Source organism: Phyllostomus hastatus, unplaced genomic scaffold, assembly GCF_019186645.2.
Source record: "Phyllostomus hastatus isolate PE091 unplaced genomic scaffold, TTU_PhHast_1.1 phas_scaffold_182, whole genome shotgun sequence".
NCBI classification, from domain to species: domain Eukaryota; kingdom Metazoa; phylum Chordata; class Mammalia; order Chiroptera; family Phyllostomidae; genus Phyllostomus; species Phyllostomus hastatus.
Genome location: NW_025334013.1, coordinates 22382374 through 22403357, shown reverse-complemented (window position 1 = coordinate 22403357; position 20984 = coordinate 22382374). Strand labels below are relative to the sequence as shown.

At 50.4% G+C, this 20984-nt stretch overlaps 1 protein-coding gene across 1 annotated transcript; it reads right to left on the bottom strand.

Annotated features, from left to right (window-relative positions):
- Positions 1–25: 25 nt before the first annotated feature.
- Positions 26–19599, bottom strand: GJB4 (gap junction protein beta 4). The gene is made up of 3 exons (XM_045860041.1): positions 19551–19599; positions 17302–18168; positions 26–337 (listed from the first exon to the last, which is right to left on the bottom strand). The coding sequence occupies exons 2-3, from the start codon at positions 18089–18091 to the stop codon at positions 102–104; spliced, it is 1026 nt and encodes a 341-aa protein (XP_045715997.1). The 5' UTR covers positions 18092–18168; positions 19551–19599; the 3' UTR covers positions 26–101.
- Between the last annotated feature and the right edge of the window lie 1385 nt (positions 19600–20984).

Genomic DNA, 20984 nt, shown 5'->3' with positions numbered 1-20984 from the left:
TGGCCATGGGCAGGGCTGTTGCAAAGTCTCCAATGAGATTAGGGGCGTGAAGCACTGTAAACCGTCCAGTGCCGTGGCTGGGGACGGGCTGCATTCACGACTCACCCACGCGCTGAGACTGCGCCCACGCCCTGCAGGTCACCATCCGTGCCCGGCCCCCGACCCCGCGAGGGGGCACCCTTGGGGACCTGCCTTGCCAGCGCGACGGGTCCTCCACGGCCTCCTGCTGTCTCAGGCTGTGTCCTCCTCGGAGGCAGCACGTGCACCTTGGAGAACCCCGGTGGGAAGGGGCGAAGGGAATCCTGCCGTTGCGTGGAGCTCCTGCAATGGGCAAATCCTGTGGGAGGAGGGTGCGGTGGGTGGGTGCCCCTGCCGAGGGAGGCAGGCCTGCACCTGGCTGGGCCCTGCGGACTGGGACGCTTTGTTTCGTTTACTAGCTTGCCCCGGTTAGGAAACTGAGAGCCCCTGGAGCCGCAGCCTTGCGGGAGGAAACCCAGAGTCCCTGGGCTCCCTGAGGAGTCCGGGCACCTTAGTCAGGCAGGGCTTCGGCGCTCGCAGGCTCCGCAGCGATGCTGTTGCCGGCACAAGAGTGACTCATTTTCCCCAGGACTGCTCACCAGCGCCTGTGGCTCTGGTGTAACTAACGGCACACCCCTTTATTCTCAAAAGTGCCCCCAAAGATTAATTACACCGTCACCCTACTCGTTGTGATAGAGCAGCGATTTTCGACCTGTGTACCCACAAGAATTTTTAAAACATGTGATACCTGACTAGTTAGTCGCAGGCACTGATCTTAGACTAATGCCTTAGACTGTCAATAAAAAAAAAAAAAAAGACAATAACCAACACAACAATAGCTGTCCAGTGTTAGTGAATCAAAATCATACCTATTTTTGTCAGATCGGCAAATATATATGTGTATATATATATATTTTGGTGTGCTGTGGCATTCTAGTAACTAGTTTATGTGTGCCGTGGGATGGAAAAGGTTGAGAGTCGCTGTGACAGAGAACTAACACAGCGTCGGGAGCTCTGACACATCTTCGTGCCAGGCCATGTCCCACGGGCTTTATTTCATCTTCATAGTGCCAGATGATGATGGTGTGATCCTTCCCACTTTTATAAATGAGAAAACTGAGGCTCAGAGAGGTCAGGTGACTTGCCCAGGGTCACACAGATGATCAGAGCAGAGCCAGCTCTGGAGGCTTCTGCGCTCACTAGGTCATGGCCTTGAAAATCATCCTGAGACTCAGCAGTGCTGGGTGGTCCAGGTGGTTCTGTGCTCACGCAGGTGTGGGCACATGCGTATGACGGGGTCCCTGACTCCACCACCTGCTCCCAACCACCTGCTGCTCCGCTGCATTTCAGAGCAAAGCCAGATCCCCACTTCCTTACCTCCCGGCCATGCTTCAGCCCATGTGAACAATGTTTCTGTTCCTACCCTGTCACTAAAGACGACCCCATCAAGGTCACCATGGATCTCCATGATGATAAATCTAATTGTCACCTCTGCACTCCTGTCCTCCTGGGCTTTTAGAAGCACCTGCACAGCTGACCACCCCTTGCTTCTCAAGACACCTTCTTCCTTTGGCTTCCTTGATACCATATATTCTGTTTCCTTGTACTGTGGAGGCCTGCCATCCTGGTCTTGTGTGGGCACGTCCCAGGGCTCAGCCACCTGTCTCCTGGGTCAGCTCACCCAGTCCCGGGGCTTCTGATACTGACCATTCAGTGATGGACCCTACATTTGTAGCACGACTCCTGACTTCTCCCCAAGCTCCAGACTATGTAGCCAGGGCTGCCCCTCGGCCTCGAGGTTTCCAGTTACTTGTTTTTCCTTCCTGAGATCAACTGTGCATCTCTGACTACAAAGACATTCTCCTTCACACATTTACCTGGTGGAGGTATGCTGTGCACGCATGCTGTACTTCACTGTGTTTGTTTAACAAAGTGTAGCGCATTGTTCTCAGTAGCTAGTGAAGTAGCTCATTCTTTTTTTTAAAGAGCTGAATAGTATTCCATTTTCCCTTATCGGTAGAGGTAGAGCTGCCTAAAAACAAAACAAAACAAAACAAAACAAAACGGCCTCTCCAAAACCAGAAACAACCACCACCACCACCAAAACACCAGCTGAATAGAGTAAGTACCATGATATATGCAATCAATTCTATGGTAACAAAAAGTACGGCTGTTTCCAATCCTGTATTTACTTCTATTATAAAAACATTTTCAATAAATATCCTTGGACAAAGCATGATGATCACATTTTTTATTATGTCCATTAGATGTATTTCTAGAAGTGGAAATTTTTAGTTAAAGTTGTAGACTCATTTAAAATTTCGTTAAATATTGTTAACTCCCTTCCACAGATGTATCGGTTTACTCTGCCAGTAGACACGAGAGGGCTTGTTTTCTCATATTCTTGCCAATATAGAACATTATAAAACTGAACGATCCTTGCCAGTGGTATCTCATTACAGTTTCCATTTGCATTTCTCCTGAGTGAGAATGAGCATCTTTTCATACACTTAAAAGCCTGTGTTTCTCTTCCTGTGAACTGTCCTTTGCCTTTGCTCATTTTTCAATCAGATGATTGACTTTTTTATCATTTATTTCTTAGGAACTCTTTTTTTAAAAGATTTTATTTATTTATTTTTAGAGAGGGAAGGGAGGGAGATAGAAAGAGAGAGAGAAACATCAATGTGCGGTTGCTGGGGGTTATGGCCTGCAACCCAGGCATGTGCCCTGACTGGGAATCGAACCTGCGACATTTTGGTTGGCAGCCCGTGCTCAATCCACTGAGCTACACCAGCCAGGGCTAGGAACTCTTTACATATTAAAGAAATAAGCCTTCTGTCAGTGGTACAAATAGAAAGGATTCTCCTCTCCCAGTTTGACACTTGTATTTTGACGTATAGAATTAAACTTTTTTTGATATAGTCAAATGTATCAATCTTATCTTTTATGGTTTCTTGGTTTGCTCATAACTAGAAATGCCTTCCCCACTCAGAGAACTAAAAACATTTCTTTCTCCCATGGTTTCTTCTAGCTAAGTGGTGCTTCAACAATAAAAGCCAGACCATGCCGTGCCCCTATTAAAACCTTGTGGTAACTTACCATTACCTTATACTAACACCCACTCTCCTGACACTGGTGTGCAAAGCCCCAAGTAGCCTGATCCTGCCTCGCCTCCTACCCCATGTCCCCTTGATCTCTGCTCACCGGTCACACTAGCCTTGGTACAGTCCAGCCTCTGGCCTTTGCATTTGCTGTTCCCTCCACCTGACCTGCTCTTCACCTGGCAGGCTCCTCCCCCTCCTCACCAAGGTCTCAGCTTCTTGTAGAGGATTGGCTGGTCACCCCCTCTGAAGCTATCTCACCCCACTTCTCAGCAGTCACTCTTCAGAGGCCCCTCTGAAATTGCCTCCCGGAGAGCGGTGAGCTCGCTGGTTATGCTCCTGCTCCATCGACAGGGCCTGGGAGTAGCCGGCACCCAGTTACGATTGATACATGTAAAGTACATGTCGGCTGCACATAGGGTTGTGTGTGAGAGCTGTTTGTACTCGAGATTGGGTAGTTGTGTGTTAAAGGGGCAGCGCATGGTGTGCGCATGTGTGTTTGGTGTGGGTGGTTGTGAATGTGTGGGGTTGTGGAGGTGGCTGCTAGGGTTTTGTGAGGTCACGGCTGTGGGTGAGGTGGTGGTGGGTGGCGGTGTTTCTGTGTGCAGCGGGGTTGTTCTGCTCTGGTGACCCGGTGATTTTGTTGTCTAGGTCTGATCGTTCAGACCCTACTGGATGCTGCCCCCTTACTCCTGGCGTCTGGCTTTGACCCCAACAGCCAGCCTTTGCCTGTTCTGGAGGGAGCTGGGAGAGTTTCCATTCTAGGAAGGGGCTCTGGGGCCCTGCTGCCCACATCAAAGCCCTGCTCCTGGGCAGGGTGACTGCTGCGTGGGAGGCCATCTAGGCCGTCCCCCAGCCTCAGGGGAGGGCTCTGCTCTACCTGGGCCTTGGCAGGTGTCCCAGCCACCCCCACTTCCCTCAGGGCCGACACACACCTGCTCTCTGGGGGTGGCAGGTCCTCAGCCTGTCTCTGTACTTCTTGCAGCCCAGGCTGTGGCCCAGGCTGGTCTTGCTCTCAGACCTGTGTCTGCAAGTCTGCCCTGGCCTCAGGCAGGGGCTTCCTGGGAAGGGGCAGGGCCTTGTCTCTCTGGCTGGGATTGTCCCTGTGTTTGTGCGTGTGCAGCAGGGGCCTAGGCCCTCTTTTCCACTGGGCAGAGAGGTGGAGCAGGTAGAACCCACTGGAAAACAGGCCAGGCAGAGGGGACTTCCAGCCTTGCTCCAGCATGTCTGGGGCTGTGACTAGGGAGGAAGAGATGTCCCAGGCTCAGGCTGTAATGTTGCTTTCCTTCTAAGACACCCCGAGTCACGTGCAACTTCTGCCCGCACAACTCTATCCTCGAATAAAGGAGGTGATGCATGAGTTTTCTAAGCTGCTGTCAGGACTCAAACACTCTGCCTGTGCACTGGATCCCACCCTCCTCCCCACCCGGGGCCTCCCTCCACTTCCTGTCTTTCCCCTCCATCACTGCTCTTTTGCTCTTCATGGGATCTTTCCCATTACAACAGATAGGCTGGTACTTCTCCATCTTAAGAACAAACAAATAAATAAATAAACCCCCTTAACCCCGCTTTTTCTAGCAGTTGCCCCCCTTTTTTTCCCATTCCTTTAGAGCAAAACTCCTCAAAAGAGTTGTCTTGATTCATTATCTCCATTTTTTTTTTTGCCTTTCTCTGCTTTCTTGAATTCACTCCAGTCAGGTGTTTGCTCCTCAGAGACCACCCAAACTGCTCTCACCAAGGTTCCCATAGCTAATCCCATGGTCAAGTTTCAACCCTCATCTTCCCCTGCACTCCCAGCTGCTTTTGGCCACCAGAACATCATACTCTCCCGGGTTTTTCTTCCCTTCTGGGCTTTCTTTCTCAGTCTCCTTTGCTGGTTCCTCCAGATCTCCCTGACTTCTAAATGCTGGGATGCCCCGGGCCAAGGGCCTAGGACTCTCTTCTCTGTCTCCATTCAGTCTGTTGGTGATGGCATCCAGTCTCAGGCTTGAAATATCAAAATTAGGCTGAGAACTCCTACTTACCTATCTTCAGCCCAGACATGGCCCTGAACTCCAGACCACTGTATGCATCTGCTTCTCAGCCTCCCCTCTGGATATCTAGTAGACATCACAACCTTACCCTGTCCCCAATTAAGCTCCTTTCTTCTCAGGGTTGCCAGATTTAGGAACAAAGAAAAAAAACAATAAAACAAACAAAACAAACACCAAACCAGATGCTTAGTTAAATTTGAATTTAAGATAGAACATGGGACATATGTATGCTAAAATAGTTTTTTATTTATTCTTAATCTGGAATTCACATTTGATTGGGTGGCCTGTATTTCATCGGGCAACCTACTCCTAATTCTCCTCCCCAACCTCCCCTTCTTCCTTATGCTTTGAGTAAATGGCAGTTTTTTTCACCTACTAGTTCAGGGCCCAAAGCTCAGAGTCATTGTTGACTCTCTTTTCTCATACCTGGCATTCAGGGCCAGTGAATCAGTTCCGTGGTACTTTCAAAATATTTTCAGAATCTGGCCACTTCTCACATTCATGTTATCCTGTTAACATTTAAGCCATGAATCATTTTCCCCCGCATTATTGCATAGCCCGGAACTGGTCCCCCTGCTTTATCTCTTGCCCCCATTCATCTGTTGCTAACAAAGCCACAGAGGAGACCACACCCCTTTCTGTTTGAAAGGCACCATTGGCTTCTTGGTACTCAGAGTGACAGCGGAAGGCGTCAGGATGGCCTGAAGGAACCTATGTGAGCTTGTCCTTCTCAGGCCTCAGACAAAAATTCTGGCCTCATTTTCTGTGCCTCTTGGCTCTCCTGCTGCCCTGTCTCATTGGCTTCCTTGCTCTCCTGGGTGCACATGGGGTCTTCCCCAGCCTCAGTGGCTGTGGACTTGCCCTTCCTTCTGTCTGGGGCACTTTCCCCCAGATCTCTGCCTGGCTCCCTCCCTGCCTCCCCTGGCCTCCCCATCTCACATCACAGTTCCCCTCACAACACAACACCCCTTACCTGCTTCCTGCTTTATTTTTCCCTTAGTTTATAATCATGTAATGTATTTTATATTTTGCTTATTCTTCTTGTTGTCTTCCCCATTGCTAGAATCTATGAGGACAGTGATTTTTGTCTGTTGTCCATGGGTGTCCTCCCAGCACCTAAAGCAGTGCCTGGCACCTCGTAGACAGAAGTACTTGCAGAATGAGTGACCGAAACCCACCAAGCACACCAGGCTCCTGTTCCAGGCCAGCACACAGCAGCTGTTCCATCACTTCCCTTCTAGCTTAGCATCCCATCCTCGTACCCTCTGGAAGTTCCTCCCTGGCCACCTTCCCTCCTCCAGGAAGTCTTTACTGACCGAGCCTCATCTGTTTCCCCTCCTTGCCCATGGGCCAAAACCCCTGGTACTAAAGGATTGGCTGTCTGGCCTCACCAGCCTTTGCTCTCTCTTGGATGGGAGAGGCTACTTTCTTTGGCTGTCCTTCAAGCTGCCAGGGTGTGGGGTATCGGGGTGGCTGGGGAAGCCAGCTGGGGGTGAAGCAAATGCAATGTGCCTGAAATCAGCCTGCCATCTGCAGTGTGGGAGCTTCTGGAGCCTTGGCCCTCGGCTGAGGAGGTGACGGGCTCTGGACATCGGGGAGCAGAGCCTAGACTGGGTCTGGGCTGCAGGGCTGTGGTCCCTGAACTCTCCATTCTTGTAAATTGGAGAGGTCTTGACATAGGCACCTGAGCAGAGGGTTTGGCACAAGCTGAGCTGGGGGCATAAGGACAGGAGCAGGTTGGAGCGGCGGAAGAAAATGATGGGGTCGTTGTGTCTGGAGCTGGCTAAATGACATGTGTATTTGTAAATGATAGTCCAATCCAGCCATTTGGCCAAGGCCATCGGGGCTTTCTGACATGACCTGTAAAAAACCCTCTCTGATGATGAAAGTACACAGCAGACAGTTTCGCCCCATCCCACACTCCATCCCTGGGCCTCACCTAGGGCCTGACACCTAGCCTCCCAGAGCCTCAGATGTTGGGTGTGGTTCAAGACTGGTTGTTTTCACAAGCTAAGTTCTCTCTGCATCCAAATACCTAGCTGGGGTGGTCTGAGGATGTCCAGGGGCAGCTGGATGCAGGGTAGTGGGCCTCAGGAAAGAGAACAATGGGTACCCTTGTGCATTGTGGGTGCAAATGCAAAATGGTGCAGCTGCTGCAGAAAGTTTGGTGGCTCCTCAGAAAGTCAAACATGGAATTACTGTATGACCCTGCAAATCCATGTCTAGATGTGTACCTGAAAGATCTGGAAACAGGGATTCAAACCAATACTTGTACATGAATGTTCCTCATAGCACTGTTCACAATAGCCAGGACAAATGTCCACAAAGGAGGGATGGGTAAACAAATGTGGCGAATCCATACAAGAGAATATTATTCAGTCATGAAAGAGAATCAAGTTCTGATACATACTGCAGTATGGATAAATCATGAAAACATTATGCCAAGTGAGATAAGTCAAACACAAAAATAAAGGTAGCATATGATTTCACTTATATGAAATATCTACAATAGGCAAATTCAAAGAGACAGTGAGTCGTTAGAGGTTACCAGGAGCTAGATGGAGGGGTTATTGTTTAAAGGGTACAGAGTATTCGTTAGGGGTGATGAAAAAGTTCTGGAAATGGTGGTGATGGCTGTACAACATTGTTAATGCAATTAACCTTACTGAATTGTACGCTTAAAAATGGTGAAAATGGTAACTTCATGTTATGTATATTTGGTCACAATACAAACATTTTTAAAAAGACAGAAGAGGGATGATTTGGGTGTCAGCAGTGCCCAGGTGGTAATGAAGACTCACCCAGGGAGGGTGTGGAGACTGAAGAGAGTGGATAATCTGGGACAGAGCCCTGAGGACCTCCCCATGGAAGGGTGGGCGTGGGGGTGTTGAAGGAGATTGAGGAGGGGTTGACGGGCAGGAACCTAGATGCGTGATGTTCGTGAAGCCTGGGTGTGTTAATTAGTGCTCTAGAATGCAGAAGACAAAAATCCAGCCTGGATGCATTTGGGCACAAAGGGGAATTGATTGGTTTGTAGAAAGAAGGGAAGGGCAGGAACACCTCAGGGATCTGGAAGTTCCTGGCTGGAGTCAGGTCTGGATGTGTCTGGGTGTGTCTAGGACCTCTCTCCTGATTGTCTCACCTGTTGGTTTCTCTCTCTCCAAGTACTGATGGGCTTTTGCACAAAGCTTAGCTCATGGTCACCAGCAACTCTGAGCTCACACCTTCCCAATTTTGCACCACATGCTTCCCTTACAAATGACTCAAGTAACCTGGGGAAGAACACTGAGTGGCCTCACCTGGAGCACATATTCACTCTGAGGTTGAGGGGCCAGGACGCATGACAGGCAGTTGCCTTTAGCACCCCAGTTTAGAGGGATTCTGAGTGGGCAGAATGCATAAAATGTTGATGGCACTTGGAAGAGGTTCAAGAAGGAAGGCCATCTACTCTGTTAAATGGCTCCTTGTACAAGACAAGGACTGGAAGTACCCACTGGGCTTAGTGACAAAGGAATCGTAGGCGCACTGGGCAAGGGCAGGGTTGTTTGAGTGGGGTGGTGGGGCAGAGACTGGACCATAGCTGGTGGGGTGGGTGGGAGGCAAGGAAGTTGCGGTAATAAGTGCAGACCTCTGTTTCAGAGGGCACAGTGGTGAAAGCCAAGAGGGATAAGGAGGGAGCTGCGGAACACATGAGGTCAGGAAGGTTGTTTTCACAAGCTAAGTTCTCTCTGCACCCAAATACCTAGCGGGGGTGGTCTGAGGATGTCCAGGGGCAGCTTTTTTTTATTTCTCATTTGGATGGGAGAGATGTGAGCATGCTCGAATGCTGAGAGAGCCGGAGAGAGTTAGAGGTTGAAAAGACTGGAGAGTGTAGAGAGGTGGGGAGAGAGTGTAGAGAGGTGCCTATATAGGAGGTTGCCTGTTGATCTGTTGAACAAACATGAACAGATGTTGAGGAAAGAGCTAAGTGGGAGAGAAGCTGTGGATAAGAGTGGGATGACCTGCACCTGTCTCACCTGTCTCACTGTTTCCTCCTTCCCTCCCGTTACGATAGCCCACCTGTGGTTTTCCTGTTGCAGCCTGAGCCTCCATCTGGGCTCTGCATCTCAGTCCCTCTGGCTCTCTCGGAGCCCTTGACCTTCTTTCTCCTCTACTGAATTTATCTCACCATCATTTAAATATTGCCAATTCTCTCTCAGTGTAAAATTTTTTTTCTCGACTGCCTCCATTCCCTTGCAACGAACACTCATCCATTTTCTCTGCTTCTTGCAGCCATTTTCCAATCAGTTGTCCATACTTGCTGTCACTGCTTGCTTGGCCCTCCCTGTCCCCTCTTTTCACTGGCATGTGGTTCTCTATGATGATCGTCCTGCCATGGATATCAGTGAGCATCTTCATTCACCTGGTGAGCACTTTACAGCCCATCTGTTTGGACTTATGGCAGTTCGACCCTCATGATCGCTTTCTGCTTCTCTAGACACGCCTCTTCTAGAACGTCCTAATTTTAGAAACTTCTCCAGAACACTTTTCTTTTGGCTTCTGTGGCATCATATTCCTTGGCTGTGACATCCTATTCTCTTGGTGCCTATGATATCAGTTTACCCCATAGTCTCCTTTCTGCTGGCTTGCGCCCACTCTAACTGGCCTTTAAGCCTGCACCTTGTAGCATCTTCTCATCTCTCCCCCAAAGTCCCTGTTCAGTACCCGCCACTTTCAAGGCTTATGTTACCATTCACTATAGAAGCCCAAATCTAAAATGACTCCAGATAAAAAGCAGTCCCTGTATTCCCTCCAATGAGGAGGCCCTCCAAAAAGTTTTGGGGCTGATTGGAACACATAAACTTTAGCATGGTTGAAATAATTTATTAACTTAGTTTGCTATGCATTAAAAAAATCACATATCTAAACAGTGTAGTAGATGTATTATTTTTTCTTGACTCATATTTCATGAAGCAATTTTACTTAAGCTTTTAACGTTTTTCTTTAACACCTGAGTCAATGTTGTTAGAGATTTGTCCATCAAAATTAACCTTTTACAGAACACACAAACTTTATTTTTGCGCAAATATTGGTGACATACACTTTTTCAAACTGGGTATGATGCTGGGAACTTTATTCTTTGCCACAAAAGCCTGGTTGCATAACACGAGGTTTGCATAAATTCAAAACAAATCATCTGGTAGGTGTGTATTTATCATCTCCACAACATAATCACTTCCTTTATTGTTCAAGTAGTTTTTTTAATGGGCTTGCTGAAAAAGACAGTACTTGCAACACCCCCAGGAATAATGATTGAATCCATGTGTAATGTGTTTGTTTCCACTTTTTTCTTTGTTCTGCCAAGAGACCTCCATGAAAATCCAAAACCTCATTGATTGAGGTTATTTCAGGCTAATGAGTTTCCTCCAAAGAGAGTTTTGTTGTTCAAAAGGCAGTAATTGAGAGCATGTATCATAATGTTGACTTTATAAGACTTGAATATAAGACAAATCCTTCCCACCTAAGAGGTAATTTTGGAGCAAAATCTTATCTTATATTCAGGCATTTTGCTGACAACTCCCAAATCCATATCTCCTGACCAGTCCTTTTCCCCCTTCTGCCCCACAGCCTCCTTCACATTTCCATCTGGGTGTCAATCACTCAGCCTGTTGACACATTTTTATTGAGTGCCTTCTGTGCTGTATGTCAAGCACTGTTCTAGATGCTGGTGGGTAAAAGAGGAACATGATAGAATCCCTTTTCTCAAGGAGCTCATCCTGGTGAATTGACACAGAGAATAAACATGTAAACAAATAAGAACTTTTGTATATACTAGTAAATGCTACGAAGAAGATAAAATGGGGCTATGTGGTAGACAGTGATGGTGTGTGGTGTGTGCTTCGTCTGGGGAGGGTGGGTCAGTAATGGCCTCCTGGAGGAGAGGGTGTCTGAGTTGAGACATGAATGCAGAGGAGACAGTTGTGTGAAGGTCTAGGGCGAGAGCGTTGCCAGCAGAAGCCAGTGCAAAGACCCTGAGACAGGAGAAGGCCAGTGTGGGCAGGGCCTGTGGGAAGGGGAGAGCCCAGGGAGATGAGTTTGGAGAGGTAGCCAAGGCCTAACCATGTAGGGACTTGCAGGCTTTGGAAAGGAGTTTGGGGTTTTTTTTCATTCTTATGGCCATGATGAGAAGACACTTGGAAGGTTTATGCAAGGAGTGAATTGACTGATCTGATTTACATGATAGAAAGATTTCTCAGGCTGCCACACGGAGCAAGAATTTCAGAGGAGCAAGAGTGGAGGTAGGGAGCCAGCTGGGGCTGGTGTCCAGGTGTTCAATGAGGTGGCTTGGGCTGGGATAGAAGCACTCACAGATGGTAGGAAGGGAGTGGACTTTGAACATATTTTTGAATTATATCTAGTGTGACTTGCTAATTAATGGTGGATATAATTAGGAGGAAAGAGACACACAGGTTTTTTAATTGAGTAGCTGAGTGGAGGGGGGATATCATCTTCCAAGGTGGGGAGGGCAGAGAGGCATCATAAATCTGTGGGGAGGATTAGGAGTTCAATTCTGGATGACCAGTAGGAATTTGGATACACGAGTCTAAAACTCATGGGAGTGGCTGGGTCTCAACATGTACATGTGGGTGTCATCAGTTTACATGTGGTTTTATAGATGGTACCAGATGAGATCACAGATGGGTAAATATACAGAGGAGAAAAGAGGGTAGAGAACTGGGTCCTGGGGCATTCTGCATTTAGAGATCAGCAAGGGAAAGGAGAGGCATTCGATGGGGATCGAGAAAGACCCATCGGTGAGGTGGGGGAAAGGCCAGGAGAGGGTGCTGCCTGGGAGCCAAGGGAAGTTGCTGTCCAGGAGGGAACTCTCAATGTCCAAATGTTGCTGAGGGAGCAAGCTGAGGGTGAAGAACTGACCATTTTGATTTGGCAGCTTGTTGGCCACTGGTGACCTTGACAAGAGTGGTCCTGACTAGAAGAGGGAACTGTGATGAGAAAGTGGAGACAGTAAATACAAGCAGCTTTTGGAGGATTTTGTTTTCTGTAAAAGGGCCAGTAGCTGGAGAAGGATGTTGTGTTAAGACGGGACTAAGTAAAGGGAGAGAGGAAAACATTAAAGTGCATTTACAGAACGGGGATTGTGAGGCAACAACTGTGGAACCCAGGCCAGAGCAAGCAAGAGGTGGGGGGGCCCAGCATCCAAGCAGAGGGGATGCACCCAGAGAGGGACACCTCATCCGTGTTACCGGGGGGGAAGGCAGAGTGAACGGGCACTCATGCCAGGAGGATGGCAGACTTGGTGGGGGTGGATAAATTAGTGCTTGCCTATTGCCTCTATTTCCCAGGAGCATACAATGCCTGGCTGTCAGCCAAAATGGAAGATTTGGAGAATAGATGTCAGAGGTCTAGGGAAAGAGGAAAAGGCATGACCTAGTCATCTTTGAGAATAGTGTTAAAGTGTTAGGAAAGTTAAGAACTTCTTAGAGGTGCTGAGTGCCCACTTGAGCTTTGTAGTCAGAAGTTTCCATTGAAATCTTTCTGTCCTGTTGTATTATTCTCCAGGTGCTCTGGAACAGGTGCTTGGGCTTACTTAGAGTTAGGGTCCTGCCTGGTGAGTAATTACAGAAGCACCACAAGGTGAAGGAGTGGAGGATATCTACAAGTCAGCACTTACCTGGGGGCCCCTGGAATCCAAGATGGGAATGGAAAGGAGAGTGTGAAGTGGTGATGGATGGTGAAATAGTGGTGGTCAGCAGACAGGGCAGAAGGATTGCTAGAGTGGGAACCAGAGTGAGTGAGCTGGGTACATAGGAGATGATGCAGCTCTTGGTGCAGAAAAGGTGTAGGGTGTGAGCACTCATGTGGGTCAGTTCAATGGGTGGAGAAAAAGATTGTTAGAAGCAAGGAAATCAAGGACCTGAGAGGTCAGGGTGTTGGATGTGAAGGCATCACGAATGATAATAAGCATAATAGTAAAGAGACACAAGGAGCTGAGTGCTGAGATGGTCCATGAATGAGAGGAGATAGAGAGGATAGCTTATTTGTGTCTCAGACTCAACCCTGTCTGAAACCTGCTCCTCCCCTGGGTAAATGCTCCACCACCCAGAGCCAGAAACTTGGGTGTCTTTGTTTCCTGTCTCTAACTGATCCCCACACCCAATCAACTCACCAGTCTTTTTGATTATATCTTGCAAACATTTCTTAAATCCAACTATGTCTTTCCATCCCCACTGTGCACACCCTAGTTTAGGCTACTATGGCTTCTCACTTGGATTATTAGTGTCAGATTCCAAATAGACAACCCTGCTAACCACAGATACTGCAAATTACATTGCGTCACTTCTGTGCTGAATCTCTCCAGTGACTTTGCATTGTCCTTAGGATCAAGTCCAAAAACATTAACAGGGCTTTACAAAGAAAGCACTGTGTGACCTAGCCTCTGTCTACTTCAGCCTGACCCCTCACCTGGTTTACTCTCACTTTCTAGGCCTTTCATGGGCTATCCCTTCTGCCCGGAGTCCCCTCTCTACTTTGTTTGGCAAAATCCTCCTCTTTTTTCTAGGTGTCAGCTTAAGAAGTCTCAGGGAACCTTTTCCTGGATGCCTGGTGTTGGATCCACCTTCCCCCTCTCCCAGCACCCCTGTGCTTCCCAGCACACCATGAGTTTAGCAGCTTTTCTCTTCATGGAATGGAAGCTCCATGAAGTCAGGGACTGTGTCTGATTCTTCTCAGATGAATCCTCTCAGCATCTAGTAGGGGGCTTATCACATGAAAGTGAACAATAAATATTTGTGAATTTGAAGTCATCGATCGGAAGGTTCTAGAAGTGGAGCAGTTCTGGGTGAAGATGAAATCCAGGGTGTGGCCCTGTGAGTGGGAAGATAAATGGAGTGGAGGAGGAGGTCATGAAGGAATAGGAGTGCATGGAATGAAAAGGACAGAGTGACACACAGGTGGTCTCCGTGGCCCTGAGAATACCAGGAGACTCTGAGTCACGTGCTCAAGTCTCTAAGGAATGAGAAGTAGGTGGCAGCAATGTGGGCTGGCAGAAGATGGCAGAGGCCTAAGCTAAGCAAAGAGTTTCCAAGAAGGTGGAGGTACAAAGGTCTGAGAGTGGTACTGAGGGCAGGGTGGGGGTCTTGAGAGTGTGGGCAGGACCGAAGATAAGAGTGGGATAATGGAAATGTTTCCTAGAGGGTTATTCAGCTCCCTGCAGGGCCCTCAGGCTGGCCACAGTGCGCAGTCTTCGTCTGTGCTCAGTGCTCAGTGGCTCAGGCTCAAGACCTCTGGGGACAGTACACGTGAAGAGGACTGCCGTGAGAGTAGCTGGGTCCCCAGATGCCCTTGCCCTGGAGTGGGGAATCTAGGATCTCAGAGGGAGCTGACTCTGGCTGGTCCACGGGCCCGCACGTGGGAGCTGCCTTGGTCTGAACAGTGTGGAGTCATCTGGTTCCCCACTGGTTGTTCCCCAGGATTGGAGGCAGAGTTGCCCTTGATTCCTGGAGTTCAGTAGATGGCATTGGTGCTGGGCCCACATCCCCTTTTCTGGGGGACACCCGTTCCTCAGCTGCTGTGAATGTTACTCACTCACAGCTTACAGCTGCCCCTGGAGAATTGATCTTGAGTGGGTGGGAACCACCGACTCCTTTCTGCCTGCCCTGTTCTTCAGGTGGCCTGAAACCAGTGATTGACTGATGTGGGATTTCAAAGCCTGATGCCCTTGTGTCCAGAGGGACAACTCTGTGGTGGGGGTCTATGATCCAAAGGCCCCTCATCCTGTGGGCTCAGGCCAAGGACAAGTTTTCTTAGCCTACACCCTGTTCAGCTGTGCCTCTCCCCTATCCTGCTTCCCTTGCTCCTTCCTTCACATGCACACACATTCCTGCTGCTGGCTCTGCTTCCAGGGACGCGGCCCTATGGACAGGGTGACTCTCTGATCTTGTCCCATACTCAGAGGTGAACATGGAGGCTCTCCACAGACCACAGGGGACACAGCCCCCACAGGCTCAGCCCATCTGTGTGGATTCAAAAGGTCCCTTCCCCTTCTTAGGCCAAAGTTTCCTCATCTATAAATAAGACCTTTAGGCTGAATTTTGTTAATAATGCAACAAAACATACCTACAAACAAAGAGAAAACACTTTGTGCCCTGGCTGGTGTGGCCCAATGAATTGAATGCTGGCCTGCAAACCAAGGGGTTGCTGGTTCGATTCCCAGTTGGGGAGCATGCCTGGGTTTTGGGCCAGGGCCCCAGTGGGAGGTTTGTGGGAGGTGTCCGCACATTGATGTTTCTCTCCCTCTCTTTCTCTCTCTCTAAAAATAAATAAATAAAATCTTTTAAAAAATTAAAAACAGACAAACAAACAAACAAATAAACAAAAACCCTACTTTGCTGAACTTCTTGGGCTAGGTGTGTTGGACAGTTCAGATCAATGACCCAGTCCCTCTGCCAAGCAATTCACAGCCCATTTACTCAGTCAACAAACATTTATTAAAGGCAGCCGGCCCAGATGACTCAGTGTCCTATCCTGTCCTGCCCTGTCCTGCCCTGACCTTGAAGTGCTCACAGACTGATGGGGAGAAACAGCCACTCCAGTTTGGGGGGAATAACAGAGGCACGAGCAAGGCTGGCTCATGGAGAAGGTGGTTAAGGTTGTCCCTGGGGTTCTAGGGAGGGCCCTGGAGGAGGGAGGAAGGGTGTTTCAGGCAGAGGGAACAGCATGTCTATAGGCACAAGGCATAACATAGCATGATGTGTCTGGTTGGGGAACCACGAGCCCTTCAGTATTTCTGGTAGGTACAAGGAGGGAGGAAGCAGAAGGTCAAATTGGGGAGGGAGGTCATAGGGGTCCAGGTTTGGGCAATGGAGGGTGGTGCTGGTAGAAGAATTTTTAACAAAGAAGGAACAACGTGGTAAGATTCATATATAGAAAAACCATCCTGTGCTTATAGTAGAGGGCAGAGGGGAGGGCCCAGGAGATGTTAAGACTGTGGGGTGGAAATGGGGGGCAGGCTTAGGAGGCATGTGAGGGGCTGGGGTCAGTGGGATTTGCTGCTGCCCTGGGATGAGGGGTGTGAGGGGCTGGGAGAAGAGGATGTCAGGCCAGCTCCCAGCGTGGGTAACTGGGTGGATGGCGGTGCCACTCATGGGGTGGCGGGTGATCTGTGAGGAGGGCAGGTTTGGGGCTGCTGAGTGGGAGGTGCCTGGGGGCCTCCTGGAGGGTTGTCCCATGGACAGCTGGTGGGGGCTCTGGGACGTAGGCAGGTCCAGGCTGGAGGTGCGATTTTGGGACTTGCCAAGGTCTGAGTGGTGGGGTGGGGGTGGGGGAGAATGAGGGGATGTGTATCTAGGAAAGAGAAGGAAAATTCCTGAAACTTGAAGACCCATCAAGTCCCTGGGCACTCTCCATAGGTCCCTGGCCCGTGGGGACATGCCTCCTTGCCACTTTGGACTTGTGCTCAGCACCATCCCACCTTCGCTGGGCCCTTGCCTCCCACTCTCAGAGGGCATTCACCCACCTTTGACTCTGTTGGGCAGGGTCAGAGAGGGCCAGGGCCTGGGTAGGGGAGGCAGGGGTCTCCTAAGCATGTTGCTTCCTAAGCAGCATTCTCTGAGAACAGACATGCTGAGCACCGAGTCTCCCGGAGTCCCTCTCCTGCCCTGGCCAGCTGGTTAGAGAGTCTAGAAACCCCCTAGAACGGCCTCTGCCTTTTGGTATTCCCCACCACGTCCTGGGGGCACGCTGTGTATGTGAGTATGAGAGTGTGTGTGTGTGGTGTGTAATGGGTGTAACAAGATCTGACGTTCTAGGACTCAGGTGCCCAGAGCAGTCCATCATACACCCCCTGCTTTCCTACCCATCATTTGCCACCTTGACTGCAAAATACTGAGAAAATCATATTTATTAAGGTTTTTCGACATACCCTATTACCACGTATAAAATCCTTGCCATTCAACCACCTTCCCCTGGGGCTCAGAACCCTGAGACACAACTGTTCCCCAGTACTGGCCCCGAAATAGGCTTCCTGAGCCCCAGAACCACTTTCCTTACATGCCCTGCTGCAGAAAGTGCCACTGCCCTGCCGTGGCCTTGGGGAGCAGGTGGGGGACATGGTGGTCCAGTTGCCAGCTTCACAGGTTATGGATACCCACCTGTATCCACCGAGGCCGACCTGGCCTTCATTAGGACAGAGTTCCCATCCTGGGGGTGCTCTGCCTGGGAGAGGGCATACGGTGGGCACGAATCATGCAGGCGACTCTGGTGCCGAGACCACTGGCGCTTGGAGCTAAAAATCTCCAGGCACCTCTTGCTCACCAGGTAGATGACCTCACTGAGGTTGAGCAGGATGCAGACCACAGCGGTGGCCACCATAAAGTAGGTGAAGATCTTCTTCTCGGTGGGTCGGGAGATGAAGCAGTCCACCGTGTGGGGACAGGGTGCCTGGGAGCAGGCCACCACGCGGGGCATGTCGTAATGCCCCTGGTAGAGGACGTGAAAGGCGTAGAGAAAGCCAGAGTCCACAGCGGCCTTAAAGATGAGGGTCAGGAGGTATGTCCACCAGAGCCCGCCCCGCTTCTTGTTTGGGTTGTCATACAGGGCCTGGGCGTTGGGTCCATGTTTCTTGCGGTGCCTCCGCTCTCGCTCTTCACGGTAGGCCACATGCATGACCACCAGCAGCGAAGGGCACGTGACCAGGATGAGCTGCAGGGCCCAGAGGCGCACATGGGACACGGGGAAGAACTCATCATAGCAGACGTTGGGGCAGCCAGGCTGCTTGGTGTTGCAGACGAAGTCCTTCTGCTCGTCGTCCCACACGTCCTCAGCCGCCACCACGAACACCAGCACCCGGAAGATGAACACCACGGACAGCCAGATGCGGCCCAGCGCTGTGGAGTACTTGTTCACCCCACTCAGGAGGCCCTGCAGGGAGGCCCAATTCATGGTGACGGCTCCTCACGTGGACAGTGTACACCTGTGTGCGCCCGCTCAGGCCTGGGGGCCACGAGGCCTGGAAGAACCTGGAAATGGGTGTCCTTTATTAAAGGTGTGATTGGCAAAACAGTTTTACAACCACTGTGTCCTCATGCCTTTACCCCCAATGACTCGGTGGGGCAGAGGTTGCCATTATCCCCAGTTCACGGGGCAGTGAGCTAAGGCCCCTAGAGGCACCCGCCCAAGGCCCCGCAGCTGCAAGTGGCAGAGCTGGTCTTGAACTTCCACCTTCCAGTTCCAAAATCAGGGGATAGTTTATTCTATAAAGTTATAGACACACATGAAGAATAATTCTCCTGCATGGATGTGACTGCCAACCTCTTTGACTCCAAGTTTTAGCGCTGTGGGTCACTGACTTGTAAAGAAGTAGGAAGAAGGTGTGGATTGGCTGAGCCACTCTCCCACTGGCTGCCAGGGCTGGGCCAGGGTAGGAGAGCAGGGGCGTCTGTCTTTATCCTCCAGTTTCCCCCAACTTTTACTGAGCACCCACGTGAGCCATGACCTGAACCGGGCGCGTTTGTTTCAGCTCTGAGGCAGATGTCTGAGTGACATCCATTGTTGTCCCTCCTCTCTGGCCCCAGGACATGCCCTTCTTGACTTTCCGTCCCAAACCAGACAGGCTCTCTCTTTGGTACCACGGTGGCTGGTATCTTCCTGCCTGTGCCCCTCCACCCACCCCAGCGACACCCCCCTGCCATGGGTGCTGGTTACGGTCACTTACTGTCCTGACCACAGTGGGTTCCTCTGGAATTCCAAACATTCTGCCTTTAGGGAGGGACTGGCGCAGTGACAGAGGCAGAATTCCGGCTCTGGCAGGGTCCTCCACCCATTTACCTTTTCTCTCAGGGGCATCCCCTTCTCCTCCGACAGAGGAAGGGCCAGGTCTATCATTTCCATTCAGGCCCCTGGGCTGTGTGCTCTACCCACCACACCCCCTGCCTGGAGAGCCTTCCTGTGCCATCGCTGACCCTGGCCCCTCCTCTGTCCCTGACTCAGATCCCAGCATCTTCAGACCTCATGCCCTTGGGACAGTTTTCTGAGCAACTTCTTCCATCTTTCATGCATCATTGATATTCCAGTTGTCTGTTTACCTGGCTTCTGTGCCAGACTGCTGGCTTCTGGAGGGCAGCCCTCTTCTCTCATCACCTCTATTTCTCCGGCACTCAGCCCTGGGCGTGGCCCAGAGAACACGCCGTAGACGTTTGCTAGACCAAGTCGAAACCTCACATCTCCTGACTCTCCCTCTTTCTGTCTGTCCTCTGGTCCTCCGTCCTCCCTTCAGTCTGGAAGGACTTTCCTTTCCCTCTTCAGGACTTCCCCGGGTTTTTCCCAGTGATCCGCAGTGGGGATTCTCAGCCTCCCTGGTACCTGCTTCCCAGCCCAGCCTCGTGCCCAATTTGATCCTTACCTGTCTTCGGTCCAGCAGCCCCTCTCTGGTCCCTGGTCTGGTCCGTCTGTTTGAGGGCCTCCCAAAGGCAGCTTTTGTTCTTTACTTCCCTGCTGGGTGGGGCTTTATGAGCCAATGAGCCAGGGAGAGTGAGCAGTTGGGCAGGCTGGCGGGCGGACTTCCCCGGGCACATATTCAGAGCAAACACCCGAGGCTCTTCTCTCCTGGCCTACGCCTTCTCTTCAGGCTGGCTGGGCATGGCCAGGTCTGGCCCCCTGGTCTGGCAGGTATGTGGGTGAAACTGCAGTGAGGGGGGCAAAAGCCTGGAATCCTCATTCCCCAGGCCCAGGTCAACAACAATGGCATTGACCCTGTCCCCTTCCCGTCACCTTTGCCCTCTGTCCCACTGTCCAGGCCTCTCTCCTGCCCATTTCTCTGAAAGCCTGGTTCTGAAGCCCTCAGCGGCTGACATTTATGGAAAGGTGCAATCTTGATTCAGCCCAGGGTCACACCCACCTTGTGGGGACATCTCCAGGGACTCAAGCTTGGGCTGCTGGTGAGCTGTATAGGGGATGGGAGGGGATGGGACCAAGAAGACTTGGTTCTTCTGGACAAAGGAACCCCACTGCCCTGGTGGAGACAAGGTTGGCAGCATGAAATGCCCCAGGTGTCAGGGGACCAGGCACAGCCTCATGTTCATCCCCATGGGCCTGGTGCTCCGGGGCAGGCCTCCAGGGAAGTCGGAGTGTGAAGCAGGGGGTGCTGCCAAGGGGCCTTGGGGCAGTGAAGGTTAATGTGTAGCCAGGGAGGGGCTCCTCTTCCTCATTTCCCACAAGCATTTCTCTAGCACTTCCTAATACCAGTGATTAACATTTATGTGGCCTTTCACAGACGGCTAACCCCATCCACAACCTCATGAACTCACTGGGTCCTTGCTACAACCCCACAGACTCAGTAGTATTAACCCATTTTAGAGAGGGGCTGACGTCACTTTCCCAGAGACCCAGAGAAACTTGGGCTTGAATGCAAGGGTTCTGACTCAAAGTTCATGGACTTTCTATTGCTGAATGCCACTTCCCATTACTAAGATCCATTCTTTTTGCAGACAACCCATAGGCCTAAAATTACAACTGGTGATAAAGGCATGAAAAAGCAGCATGACTCCAGGAGTGCTGGGGACCCTTTCTGGAGGAGAGGAAGGCCCCTTACCTGGCTGGACCAAGTACAATTCTCTGCAGGGGCAGAGAGAGTGACCCAATGACCTGATAAGGGTCTCAAAAGCCAAAGGACCAAAGGACGCCATGAATCAGTGGAGGAGTCAACTTTTTTTTTTAATCCTCACCTGAGAACATTTTTTAAAAATGGGCTTATTTATTTAGAGAGAGGGGATGGCAGGGAGAAAGAGGGAGAGAAACACCAATGTGCTACAGATACATTGATTGGTTGCCTCTTGCA